General features: G+C 37.0%; 1 protein-coding gene across 4 annotated transcripts in view; it reads left to right on the top strand.

Annotated features, from left to right (window-relative positions):
• LOC135608597 (uncharacterized) overlaps window positions 1-9864 on the top strand; it is a 29432-nt gene extending 19568 nt beyond the window's left edge. For 3 of the 4 annotated variants that reach the window (XM_065101692.1, XM_065101693.1, XM_065101690.1), the window contains 6 exons: window positions 2777-2861; window positions 4296-4352; window positions 6225-6284; window positions 6377-6595; window positions 6684-8255; window positions 9066-9864. In XM_065101692.1, coding sequence (XP_064957764.1) covers window positions 2777-2861; window positions 4296-4352; window positions 6225-6284; window positions 6377-6595; window positions 6684-8255; window positions 9066-9446 — 2374 coding nt within the window. In that variant the 3' untranslated portion in view covers window positions 9447-9864. The remainder of the gene's footprint in view (window positions 1-2776; window positions 2862-4295; window positions 4353-6224; window positions 6285-6376; window positions 6596-6683; window positions 8256-9065) is intronic. The other variant, XM_065101691.1, reaches the window with a different exon arrangement.
• The last annotated feature ends 2881 nt before the right edge of the window (window positions 9865-12745 follow it).

Below are 12745 nucleotides of genomic sequence, written 5' to 3'. Positions count from 1 at the left end.
TACATCTTCTTTTCATTGGTTCTTGAAAAATCATCAACTATTTACAAGCAACTTTATAAGGTGCTATTCTTATTTATAACAAGCGGTGTAACCCTTTTACCAGCACTTTATGAACTTATTATCTGATAGCACTGTGTTGAAATTTGTTGCTTATCCAAGTTCAGATTGTTGATTTTAATTATTATCTGTATTATGACAAATTTTTTTGTTACACATGGTACAAACTGTGCCATTTGAGGGGGACCGGGTATGGTGGTGCATGTCTTCATATTATATGTGCTAGTCCATGCAATATTGACTGGTTCATGTTAATGGATTGATCACAGTATAAAGAAAGTGATTCTGCAGAAAATTATAAATCTGTAACCAGTTTCTGTGTTCAGTAGGATAAAATTATGTGTTGATGGCCTTTTAGGCTGATGGATAAAATTATAATTTTGTGATATAAGTTATTAGGGGTGAGGATGATTACATGAGAATCAGGTGGAACTGACACCACGTACATGGTGTCATTACTTGTTCAGGATTCATCACTCTTCTTTTCTTTGTTGATGGTGGAGGGGAGATCAAGGAGTTTGGGGGTTTCGTCGGAAGACAGAGGGGCATTGTCATGATCCAGTCTGATGGGATAATTGGCATGTTAACTTTGTTGAGCCCAAACCATTGGCTTAAAATGTTAGTCGAAGTTAATATTAGTACACTTGTCAAGCTCTTATAAATCAATTTTAGTCTTAGACCACTTCAGATTGCAATCTCTTACATCCTCATCATGGCCCAGCATATCTCAGATCAAATCCTAACATAGTGCATGTGAGGTATAGCATAGTGGTGGATCCATGCCATGACGTATTCTCTGATCCCATCCATAGGTAGATGCTTACTACTCAAGCCCCACACCATGCCCCAGTAGTAGGTCGGCTCTGATATCAATTGTCATGACCAGTATAATGGGATAACTGATATGTTAACTTCATTGAGCACAAACCATTGGCTCAAAATGCTTAAGCGAAGGTTAATGGTAGTATACCGATCAGATCCTTATAAGTCAATCTTAGTCTTAGCCAACTTCCGACGTAGAACTAATCGAGGTGTTATATAAGTGATAACATCTTACCTATTCTAGTTTATTTGCCATTTACATCATACTTTTTTGGGAATTGTTCTTTTGTTAACAGTTTGAGGAGATAGTTTAAGTTTTCCAACTCTTTCATTCAAAAGAACTAACTAATATTAGACATTTTTAACAATTTGGTATCTGGTGTAACCATTTTTTAAAGATCCTTATTCAGAATGATCCCATTTAGCTTATGTGGTGAATAGTCTATACCTACGTTTTTAATTTCGAATGATATCACCCGGTCCGCCAGCAGATCGGTACGTAGATCACCCGCTATCGGGCGGTATCGTCGATTGGGGTTGTTTTCGCCCCATTATCATGCAAAATCGGTCGGTGACGGTCGATTTCAACCGTTGTTGCCCGCTACGAGGTGATATTAGTCGAGGGAGAAGGAAGAAGAGGGAGAAGAAAAGGAAGAACTTGGAGATCTGACGTTGCTCTCCCTCGACGATCTCAATCCGTCACCGCCCTCCCTCTTCGGACGCCACCGATGAGATGTCGCCTCCTCCTCGTCTAAGGCAACGAGGCCTCGGCGTCGTCGGCAACTTCTTTTTTCAAGTTTGGCTAAAGTTTTAAATATTTTAAAATCTACTAGTTCTGTGATATCCATTTAGTTTAATAATATGCTAAGGTTTTATATATTTAAATGCCATGTAAATGGCTTGACCATTATGTGGTTACTTGCTTGCTCTAACTATTTGATTGTCATTTGAATGTGTAAGATTCAGTGAGTTGTATACTCTGATTTGCTATTACATCTTAATATTTATTAATAACAAGATTTTGGTGTCTGTTAAACTATGTCGTTGTATGTCTTTTGACAAAATTTTGAAAATGGTGCATTTTTTTAACATTTTGTTCGATCAATGAATTTGATGTCTTTGAGACCTTATTGTTGTTCTGCATTGTAACATTATTTCACTTCATAAAATTGTATATTCTAAACCCTTTTACTTTCATTATTCTTACCAAGGCAGAGAGGTTGCATGCAAGAGCCAGTAGCATACTGAGAGGAATTTGAGTAATATTTGTTATGAAAATCTCTTAAGAACCTAGTCATGTTTGCACTCTATTTGAGTCCTTAATTTATGAAAATGAGGGCTGTTTAGAGATATGTACATACACTTGGGATTGAATTTGTGACAACTATTATATAATCAATTATCAGACAAAAATATTTTCTGGAGAACATATATAAAGTTTGTGCTAATTGAATATTTTATTTTAAAATTTTAAAATAGGAGAACATATGAATATATCATTTGATGTTATGTGTTTTCTTGAATGCTAACTTGACAATTGAGTGACATGCTGCATGACAATTCATGGAAAAGGAAGAGCGCATTGCAATGTGAATTTGTAAGAGGACCATTAAGGCATATATATCTTTATACCACTTAATGCTTTTAATGAGGTTCATTCCTTCCAGAGTGTCAGGTATATGTTCTTTGGCATGTATTCAACCTTTATGGCTAGGATTTAGGGTTAAGATATCAAAATGGGAACCATTGCTGTATTATTTCAAAACAATAAGATTAGGCATATAGGAAATGGCACTAGGATTTTAGTTGTATACTTCTGAATAATATTGACAATAGCACTTCCATTTAATCGATATGGTTTTAGTAATTCATGTTCTAATTTTAAGATCTCATACAGATTATTAGCAATGGGACTGATGAAATACAACAATGACTGGGGAGCCATACAAAAGCACTTTCTTCCTTGTAAAACGAAGCATCAGGTTGTTCCTATTCCTTGTATTGCAATGATAATAGAACATAGGTATTCACACAGTTACTTATATTCTACTTTCAGTTTTTTAATGGAGATGCTTTTCTAACAAAAATCTTTTGTACTGCTTCTCAAACTCCGTTACGTTGCTTTGTAATCCTCCGTATATCTTTCTTGTCCACTTAATTTATAGGACAAGAAAAATAATCAACGCTCATAGGGAGGTTATTTTTCGAAGAAAGTAACATGCCAATTGATTGGAAAGAAATATGATGTTTTGACAACTGATAAGGAGTATGACGAGTTCTCTTAATATGAATGGTTAACTGGTACTGCTATTATGCTTGATTAGGAGAACTGGTACTTCTATTATTCTTGTTCGTTTGTTTAGTTTATACAATCCAAACGTCGAGATAATTCCTATTTAAAAGGATGGTGAAACAATATGCAAGACTGGCATTTTAGTAAGTGAACTATCAGTCTACATTTTTGTCCAATCATCTAGTTCATTTACTTTGAAGTCCTGACATCATGCCATAAATTAATATACATCTTTTGCAAATAAAATGTATCTATGAAATTCTCATATTACTATCTCTGCAGGAAATAACTGCTGCTCTATATCTGATATGAAAATGTACAACTTTAGTCAAGCCATCATATGAGTGAAATGAGGATGCTTTTTTAATGTCAGAAATTCTAATATGAAGTTCCAAATTTCGAATTTGTTAATTGACTTCCTGTCTTTGCTTTTGAACATGACGTAATTCTCACTTTGAGGTTAGTATGTTGAAAGTATTGTTTTTCTTTTTCTTCCTGTTCTGCTGAAAATAAAAATTTCAACAACGACTGAAGTAAGCAATTAAACCTTTCGCATTCCTCTGATTTAACATTTGCATCTATCCTCGTCTATCCTCAAAATCCTGTCTCCAGTGTTTTGCAATGGATTTTCCAATAGCATGGGGGTAGAGACATACTTGGACATACGAAAGAGAACAATGTTTAAAATTATGGATTATCTTGGTCATTTATTTTAACTTTTTCTTATTTGTGAAAATAAGTTTTAAGATGGTTGTAGATGTAAGTTGTTCTTCCTTGGCAATCACAAGCAAATACCTCTTATCAATTTTAGGATGCTATTTTGAACAGGTTATAAATTATGCTGCCTCACCTGTGTGCATGTTTGTTGGCTGTGAACTTTCTTGACAAATGTTTTTTATCCAGTTTTATTTATTATTTTGCACCTTGTTCTAGGGTCAAAGTCGCATATCTGATTTACATTGTTTTCAGGCCTTCCTTTGAAACTGGACAGTGGCTTTAGTGCCTGCATATATCTCTAAAAAATGTTCATAATGGCTATCTCGATAATCCAATATAACATTTTCCTTGACCTTCTCATCAAAACATTGGTCACTAAATTATATTATGTATGTTGTTGGTGTAGATATTTGTTAGGCAAAAGAATCGTAGCTCTTCCAAGGCACCTGCAAATCCAATAAAGGTATGCTTTTATAAAGCTTTCAGTAAGCACATGTAACACAAAGCTATCTATTTTATGTGCTTCTCTTACTTTTGATTTTATTTCTTCCCTAATGTTAGTTTATATGATGGCTACTTCCACTAATATCAATAAGTAATAGCTGGGTCAAAAACTGATATAGTCATCTGAATTGGTGCAACTGACTTGTTGGAAGACAAGCTAATATAATGTGTTTAAAGATTTTAACTTGAGTTTACATATTGATGGTAGGATTGGAAATAACATTAAATTTAATCAATTAAACTAAAAGATTGAGTAAAATATGGAGGACCAAAATATTGTTCTGTCTTAAAACTGTAAGCCCCTCCCGATAAAAAGTAGTCTGGGTAGAGAGGAATTTTTGGAAATACTGTATGTTATGCCCTTTGGATTAAAAATAAAACCAAGTAAATCATAGGGCTAGTAATATTATGCTGATTAACATGTCGGGTGGTCAGGAAACTACATAGTTGAAAAAGCATCATTTTTTAAAATTGGTCCTAAAAATCATAGTTTGCTTTTTCACCACCTTTACTTCTTCCTTCTCTTCATCCTATTGTTTCATCTCCTTGTTGTAGACCAAGTTGGTGCTGTTGTAGATATATTAACATGGTTCAGATAGGCTAAGCATGAGTTGCTGGTATTGGATTCTTACTTTACCAGTGACCTGGGAACGGAGGGCAATCTGTCCTAAGCCAGCTTACCTGATTTATTTAATCTCTAGACCTATGTTTTACTGGAAGCTATTCAATTGCTATGTAATACTTGAAATTTTTTATATATCAGTATACAAAATTATACAAATTGGCATCCAGACTCTTGTGTTGATTGGTTAAATTGCTAAACATGTTGGCTTTGTCTTTTGTTGTCAAAGCTTTTCCAACATTTGGTTGATTTTTTACTGTTGCTTCCTTTTGTATGTTGGAGCCTTGAATGAGTTTTGTCACCAACTGTTTACAAGTTCTACAAGAACTTTGTGTTGAATTCAGTTTTGAAGGCATCAGTCATTACATGCTTCCTATCATCTTGGATGAGTTTTGTTGTTAATCATTCTCTACTTTTCATTTCTTTCTTTTACTTGTGGAAGCAAGATGGCTTAATTCCATTAAGTGAACATAACAATGACTAGGAAAGATTTTTGGACTGATCAAAGTAAAGAAAAAGGGAATAATAAGAAAGAGGAAAAATTAAATACAGAAAACACTATAGGATATGCCAGATTACGATGAAATAAAAAACTATGGGAGAACAGGCTGCATTAGTTTGTCAATAGGATTTATAAAGCTATTGCATGTTCATGTTGTTCTTGTTATCATATCACCAAGCCTTAATAACAACTAGCTAAAAACTGTGCAGTGTTAGAAAATTATACAACACCCGGAAAACAAACTGAAAAGTTGCAAAAGAAGAAACTTTAGGTATTCCTCAATACCTAATTTGCAAAAGAAGATTTAGTTACAGTAGGAACCCTGGAAAAAATGGCAGAACTTTGAAGACATGGATTCAAACGACTTCCCAGAAATGAATAGAGTCAAATAGAAAGCTAGCAATAATAGCCATAACTAATGGCTGACTTGGTATTCAATCTTTTGCTTGAATTTCCATGAATTATGAGCCAAAAAATAATTCATTACTTTTTTTTAATATCAAAACCATAAGTTAAACCTTTAGTTTCATTGCCGAAGTCTAATGATTCATATCAGTCAGTAGTGTATAAATTTATTTTTGAATCTTGAGTTATCTAATCTTTTACAATATTGTCATCAAATATTTCTGCAATATAAAATTGAAGGTATCAGTTAAATAGTTGTTATTGGAATTCTATAGTCTGCTTCATTTGGCAACTTTATCTAGGCTGTGCGACGGATGAAAACTTCTCCATTGACAGCAGATGAGAAGGCACGGATCTATGAGGTGACACCATTGGATGATACTAGCCGTTTGATTATGATTAGTAGGACACAATTACGCTGTATTGTGATACTGTAATTGCTTGGTCAAACCAGGGCCTCAAGCTTTTTAAACAGGACTGGTTATCAGTTTGGAAGTATTTTGTTCGACACAGAGATCCCTCCTTGCTACCACGGCAGTGGCGAATTGCTACTGGAACACAGAAATCTTACAGAAAGAGTGAAGCCATAAAGGAGAAGAGGAGATTATATGAAGCAAAACGAAGAAGACTGAAGGCTTCAATGGTTGATGGGCACCCATTATCTGAGAAGGAGGTCAATTTAGCTTACTTTTATAAGATTAAGAAAATTTGAATTGTTGGAGTATTATTTCATTGTATTCATTGGCTGCATGATTTTCCAGGTTGATAATGAAGAGGATAATAGTGGAGAGGACATGGACAATGAAAATGAAGCTTATGTTCATGAAGCATTCCTTGCAGACACTGAAACAGGGAGCTCCAATAACTTATCCTATGAGATTTCTCTTTCAGGCATTGGTAGGAGCAATGTACAGTTTACCAACATGATTATCTATCATGGTACCAACACTACTGAAAAGTTTGCTTCCAGCTCAGAATGCTTTCAAGTGCAGAAGGACAGAGCAGTGCATGAAATTAACAATTCCTTAAAGCCCATGAAAAGTATGCATCCTTTATCTCACTGTTCTGACCCCAGATATACTTCATCTTACACTTCACAGTTGAATCATCTTTCTTCCATTTCCAATTTCGGGAGACCTGGAAGTCATTTAGGGTCATTACCCTGCCCAACACGTAAATGTAAAGGTGCACGAGTGGTCAAGTTGGCACCTGGCTTGCCTCCTATAAACCTTCCCCCTTCTGTTCGTGTCATATCTCAGTCAGCTCTCCAAAATCATCCCAGTGGATCAGCACATGCTTACACAAGTAAGAATGGAGTTAGAAATCCATCCAAGTCTTCTGGAGTTGCAAAGGGAGAAAGTACTGTAACAAATCCTGGCGAAAATTTAAACATGCCATCAGATAATGGTCCAGAAGCTAGTCACCGGCAAGTTGGTGGAGCTACTTCAGATCAGCATGTGGCAGAAGAAAATGCTTCACAATCAGATCTCCAGATGCACCCATTGCTGTTCCATGCCTCTGAAGATCAACTTTCATCATATTATTCTATGAACACACATCCTGCTGCTTCTGGTACTTGTCACCTGGGGGCTCAACTTCAAAAAGATTCCATTTTTTCCAAATCTCAACATTGTTTTACTATGAAAGACAGGATCAGTGGAAGTCGAAATTCAATAGATGCACCATTAGATTTGTTTTCAGTTGACTTCCATCCACTTCTGCGAAGAACCAACAATGCAACTGCTGATCTTGGTATGGTGTCTTCAGTTGATCCTGGTGTTTTTGCAGCATCAAGTCATCATAATAAGTTGTCCTGTGATTCTAATCCAGTCTCAAGAGAAAATCTGGTTGGTAATAGCCAAATTCCAGCTGGTGGAGCACCCCTTTGCCATCATGAGAAGGAAAATGAACTTGATTTGGACATACACTTGTATTCGGTGAAAGAAAATGAAAAGACAAGACAAGCTGGAGATTCAAGTATGCATCAGTTCAACAAGTCGGGCAGTCCAAGGCTTCAGCCAACCATGGATAAAGGCATAGATGCTGATATGTCATTTCAACATAATGCAAATTGTTCTGAATCTGCAGCTTCACGTACAAGAGGATGCTGTGAAAAGGATGTCAATTCCTTGCAAGTTGTGCAGATGCCCAATGATTGTCTAAGCCAGTGCACAAAAGATTATGATGAATCTGATCTAGATATCATAATGGAACAAGAAGAATTGAGTGACTCTGATGACGAAAGTGCAAATGTGGAGTTTGAATGTGAGGAGATTGATGACTCGGAAGATGATGAATCAGAATATGGACAATCAACAGAAGCTCTAATTAAGGTAACATTTCCTGTGTATGCCTGAGAATTTCAGTATCAGATTTCTGATGTGAAACATATCATTGTCACAAAAGATGGACTTAGTGCATTTTGCTTGTTGATGATATTGATAAGATGATATCAATACGTTTAAAGGAAACCTACAAATACTCTGACTAAATGAGTTGAGTCAATAAGATTATGTTGCAAGGAGAGGAAGAGGACCTAAGAATCTCTATTTAAAAACATTGAAGAAATATTAGATAATATTTAGTTGAACAGTGACATTTTATCAAAAAGATCTCAATGGTTGAAAAGGATCCAGTGCAGAGTGTTGCTGTATTAGGAACTGGAGAAAGACAGATGAGGCTGTCTACTTAACATAGGATTTCATTCAGTAGGTCTTTTAGGGACAATCTGAAGGGTGTTTTTTTTTTCCTTTGGGGTTGTAATAGGAATTGAAATGGACTTTCCATTGATGTTTGTTATGCATTGAACTTTATATGATGATGGTTTTTCTCTTATCCACCCAATATCTAAGGTGAAAGAATTCAGCAGTCCATAAAGGCATTTGTAAATAATAAACCAAGGACAAGCAGAGTTTTCAACTGAAAATTATTCAGATAGCACTTGCTTTCAATATATGTGATTAATCTCAGTCTTATTCTCTGAAGCCTAATATGGCCGAAAGTGCTTAATCCATTTTGGTCTTAGAAAGATATTCTTGATCTTATTAGCATTATGATAAGTCTACTTGTGATAGTATTGTTGTTCAGCTGACTGGTTCCGGATGTCTAACACACTGAGAATTGTTTTTTTTTTTTTGGGATAGGAGGTTCCCACTGCTGCCATAGTGAGGAAAAGTAATCAAGATAGTTGCAACTTCAATCATTCACGTCGATCAATGCCAATCAGACAAGGGTCAGTTGAGGAGGAGATAAACCAATCTAGCCTAGGGCAGTCATGCCAAAATCCGTGCCATACTTTGCGGCTAAAACCCAAACATGAAGATGCAAAAAGGGACATCTCTTCTAAAAGTTCTCAAGAGGTAGTTCACTCTCTTCCTGGACAATTTGGCAAAGCTAGAAATCCAAGGAGTTTGAAAGTGCAGCCACTGGGAGCAACACCACATGCCATTAGTCCTGATAATGAATGCAGCAAGATTGTTGCTCCAAGAAAACCTAGAAAGCGTTGTGTAAATAGTTCTCTGTGATCCCCATTATGTGTCATTTTCCTCACACCACAACAGTTCTCTGTGTATTACTTGTCATTTTCCTTGCTGCTCAGACACTCCGTGACATGGTAATCATGTGATGGTTCTGTCTCTGTTTGCCTAGTCGGAAGCTTCCACTCTGAATGAGACTGAAGTAGGATTGCTGGGTTAGCATTAACCAGAATCGAATAGTTGGTTGACTCGGCATCGTCACCTGATAAGTAATATCATTGCCGTAATAGATCATATATGTCAAGGCTGGCATTTTTTTCTTGTTGACGTTCTATGATCATCGGTAGGTTGACATCTGCTGGCCTTACCTGCCAGAATGTTGTGGAACTCACTTTCTCTGTAAGTATGACGAAGGAAAAAAAATTATGATTATTCTATTTCAACAAATCGGAAGATTTTTCTTTCACTGTTATGTATTGGATTATTGTGGTGATTTGATGCATGGATTTTTGGAGTCTCAGTTAGACTTGCATGGACTGTATCATTCACCAATTTTATGCGCGTGGAATGCTGAACTGCAGAGTCTAAGCGTTTGACTTTCTTGCTCTTAAAAGATGGTTCTTTGCGAACATAGTCTCATCTCCATCACTTTCTGCAGGTACTCTGATCCTAGGAAGCACCATACCCATCTAATCGTGCCGGCAGACGCAGGATGTAGAAGAAGCATCAGCTTCACCACAAACTTTCGGCATCCCTTGGGACTTCCATGGCCACGAGCCGAATCCTTGTCCTCCACCCGAGTTAACTGTTATCCCTCCATTCTCCGACAACAATGCCGCCGAAGTTGGTCCTCGCTTCGCCCTGCTGCCGTGCGGAATCCAAAAAGTCGTGCGTGGGGGTCAGCTCTGCGACAGTGTTGCCATGGAGTTCCTGCACCACATGGCCTTGTCCTCAGGCATCCCCATCGCTGCGTTGCATAGCATTCTCCATGGAATTCCCAGCCGACATGGCTTTCAGAAGCGTTCTCGTCGGTGCATTAGATCGCAGTTTTGGTGTGTCGTGTGTTCGCGTACGTGTTTCTAGTGTTCTTCCCGATGGGGCATTCTCTATTCCGAGGTCAGCAACGTGCTTTTAGAGTGAAGTTATTACTTTTCCTCCTTATGTTTTCATGTAAATGTTATCTACCAAAATAAAATTTCAGTGCATTCTCTTAATCCTCCACAAGTCATAGGATTGGGCTCTAGACAGCAACCATAGTCTCTAAATTGGATTCTAGCATATAGCTCACATCAAGCTTCACACGAAAGCTCAGGTTAATTGGCATCATTTGTTTGGACTTGGCAAAATCTTAGCATCTGTGATCATTCATTAATCTAACCCACTTCTATCCAATCATTTGGGACAGTCTTCATCCATATCTACTTATTACCAAACCACACGTTGGAAACTCAACTCGAAGAAACAGAAGGTGGGAACTAAGCTGCAAATTCTTCATTGTCCAATAGTTTTGTGCGACTCTCAGATCTTTTGAGAAGGAAGCAGACAGTCACCAACTCTAATGTCATGCATACAGAAAATAATCGAGGTGTTATAGTCACAACTGTGATCTCCAAGTCATATTATATGTATGTGAGGGAGCCAAGAGAAAACACAAGAAGTTGATTGCTGATCTAGACACTGCATCTCATCGCATCTCTAAGCATGCTTGCATCATTCAATCAGGCCACACCATTGAAGAACTAAATTGGAATCACAGCAACGTAGTAACCAAATTGGAATCACAACAACGTAGTACGGTACGTGTGAGGCTACCCTACAAAATTTTGGAATGAGGTATAGTAGAACTCAGTCCGAGTGAGACGAAAGAAAGATAGGAGGAGATCAACGAAGCTAATGGCCGATGCCAGGGCTAGGGACGGATCCCAAAATCCTCTCGACATTGTTCTCGCTTGTGCCGTGATCACCGTTGCTCGGAGAAGACGGCGGCGGGCATCTCTTTGGGGAAACAGTACTTTGCAGTGAATCATCATCAGCTTCCAGGGGTCCAACCTTGTCGTTCTTCCCCAAGCAGAGCAGCTTCCTGGCGTGCAGAGGGGGTGTGAGGACGAGAGAGAGGACGAGCGCAAGTGTGATTGGCTTGCAGAACGAGGCCATGGAGAGAGGTGGGAGGATTTCGGGAAGGCCTGTGGGGGGTGGCTTTATACTGTGATGAGAGAGGGTGGTGTGCAGCGGAAGAGAATTGCAATAACCAAATTATGACTTCTAATTTGAATGACTGAAGAGTTTCAATTGTCTCAGACTTGAGAGTCGAGGATTGAGGAGAACACTTGTCATGTCTCTCTCGTTAGGAGATCATTAGATTTAATTGAGACTCTCTCTCTCTCTCTCTCTAAAGGCCCATAATTTGGGTCGGAACAACTCAGCAAGCCATGGCAATGGCCGTGTTTTCTCTTGCACGGGTGTGAAGGGGAAGATGACTCATAGGTGACTACCATCGTGGACCCAATAACATGACTCGGCTCGATCAAGACAAAAGAATCCACGTGTGGATAGACCCAAATGATTCCGATCTCCATCAAAGGTTTTCTGTCTTTTTTTCCCCTTAAATATTTAATAAATAGGAATTTCTTACACAAATTGAGGCCTGATTTAACCTTTTGTGTCCCGAAGTAAGGCACGAGTGTTATGGCGATTTGTATGTGATCTCAATGGGCATGGCATATACATAGTCTTGATTTGGGAGAATCCCAACTCTATGTGATAAGTATTATTGTTATTGTTATTGTTATTGTTGTTAATAATATTATAAATAATCTATAAAATTTTATAATTAAAAATTAAGATAATTCTAATCTATGTAATCTGATTTTTTTTAATCTGATTCACCCTAATTACTTCTCATATATATCTCATTTAAACCATGATAACATATTAAAAATATTCAACACTAATAAATTTCACGTTTACAATAACATGTGATAGGGAAATTATTCTTCCCAAATAATAGTCCGACATGTGAGAGTGCAGTTAGCAATGGAAAGATAACTTGAAGCCTCTACAAAAAAGAATATGTTCATAAATCAAATATTTTATCAAGGAATATTATTTGTCAAAATATGAAAGCATACCTTTTTAAAGGATGCAATGTTTGATTATTGATATGACTTAATTTTTGGGATATTATTGTATTCTTCTTTATTTTTGAAAACATATCTTTTTTGGAATATTATTATTGTGGTCTATAAAAAGGAAAAATTGAATCGTAATTGAAAATTCGAGAATTAATGAATGAAAGATTTTTTTTTTTCCACAAAGCGTGAGTTGACAACGTGTGAGTTGTAAGAGGA

Source organism: Musa acuminata, chromosome BXJ2-3, assembly GCF_036884655.1.
Source record: "Musa acuminata AAA Group cultivar baxijiao chromosome BXJ2-3, Cavendish_Baxijiao_AAA, whole genome shotgun sequence".
Lineage (NCBI taxonomy): Eukaryota > Viridiplantae > Streptophyta > Magnoliopsida > Zingiberales > Musaceae > Musa > Musa acuminata.
Note: the sequence above shows the minus strand (reverse complement) of the source record. Positions and strands in the feature narration are given on the sequence as shown.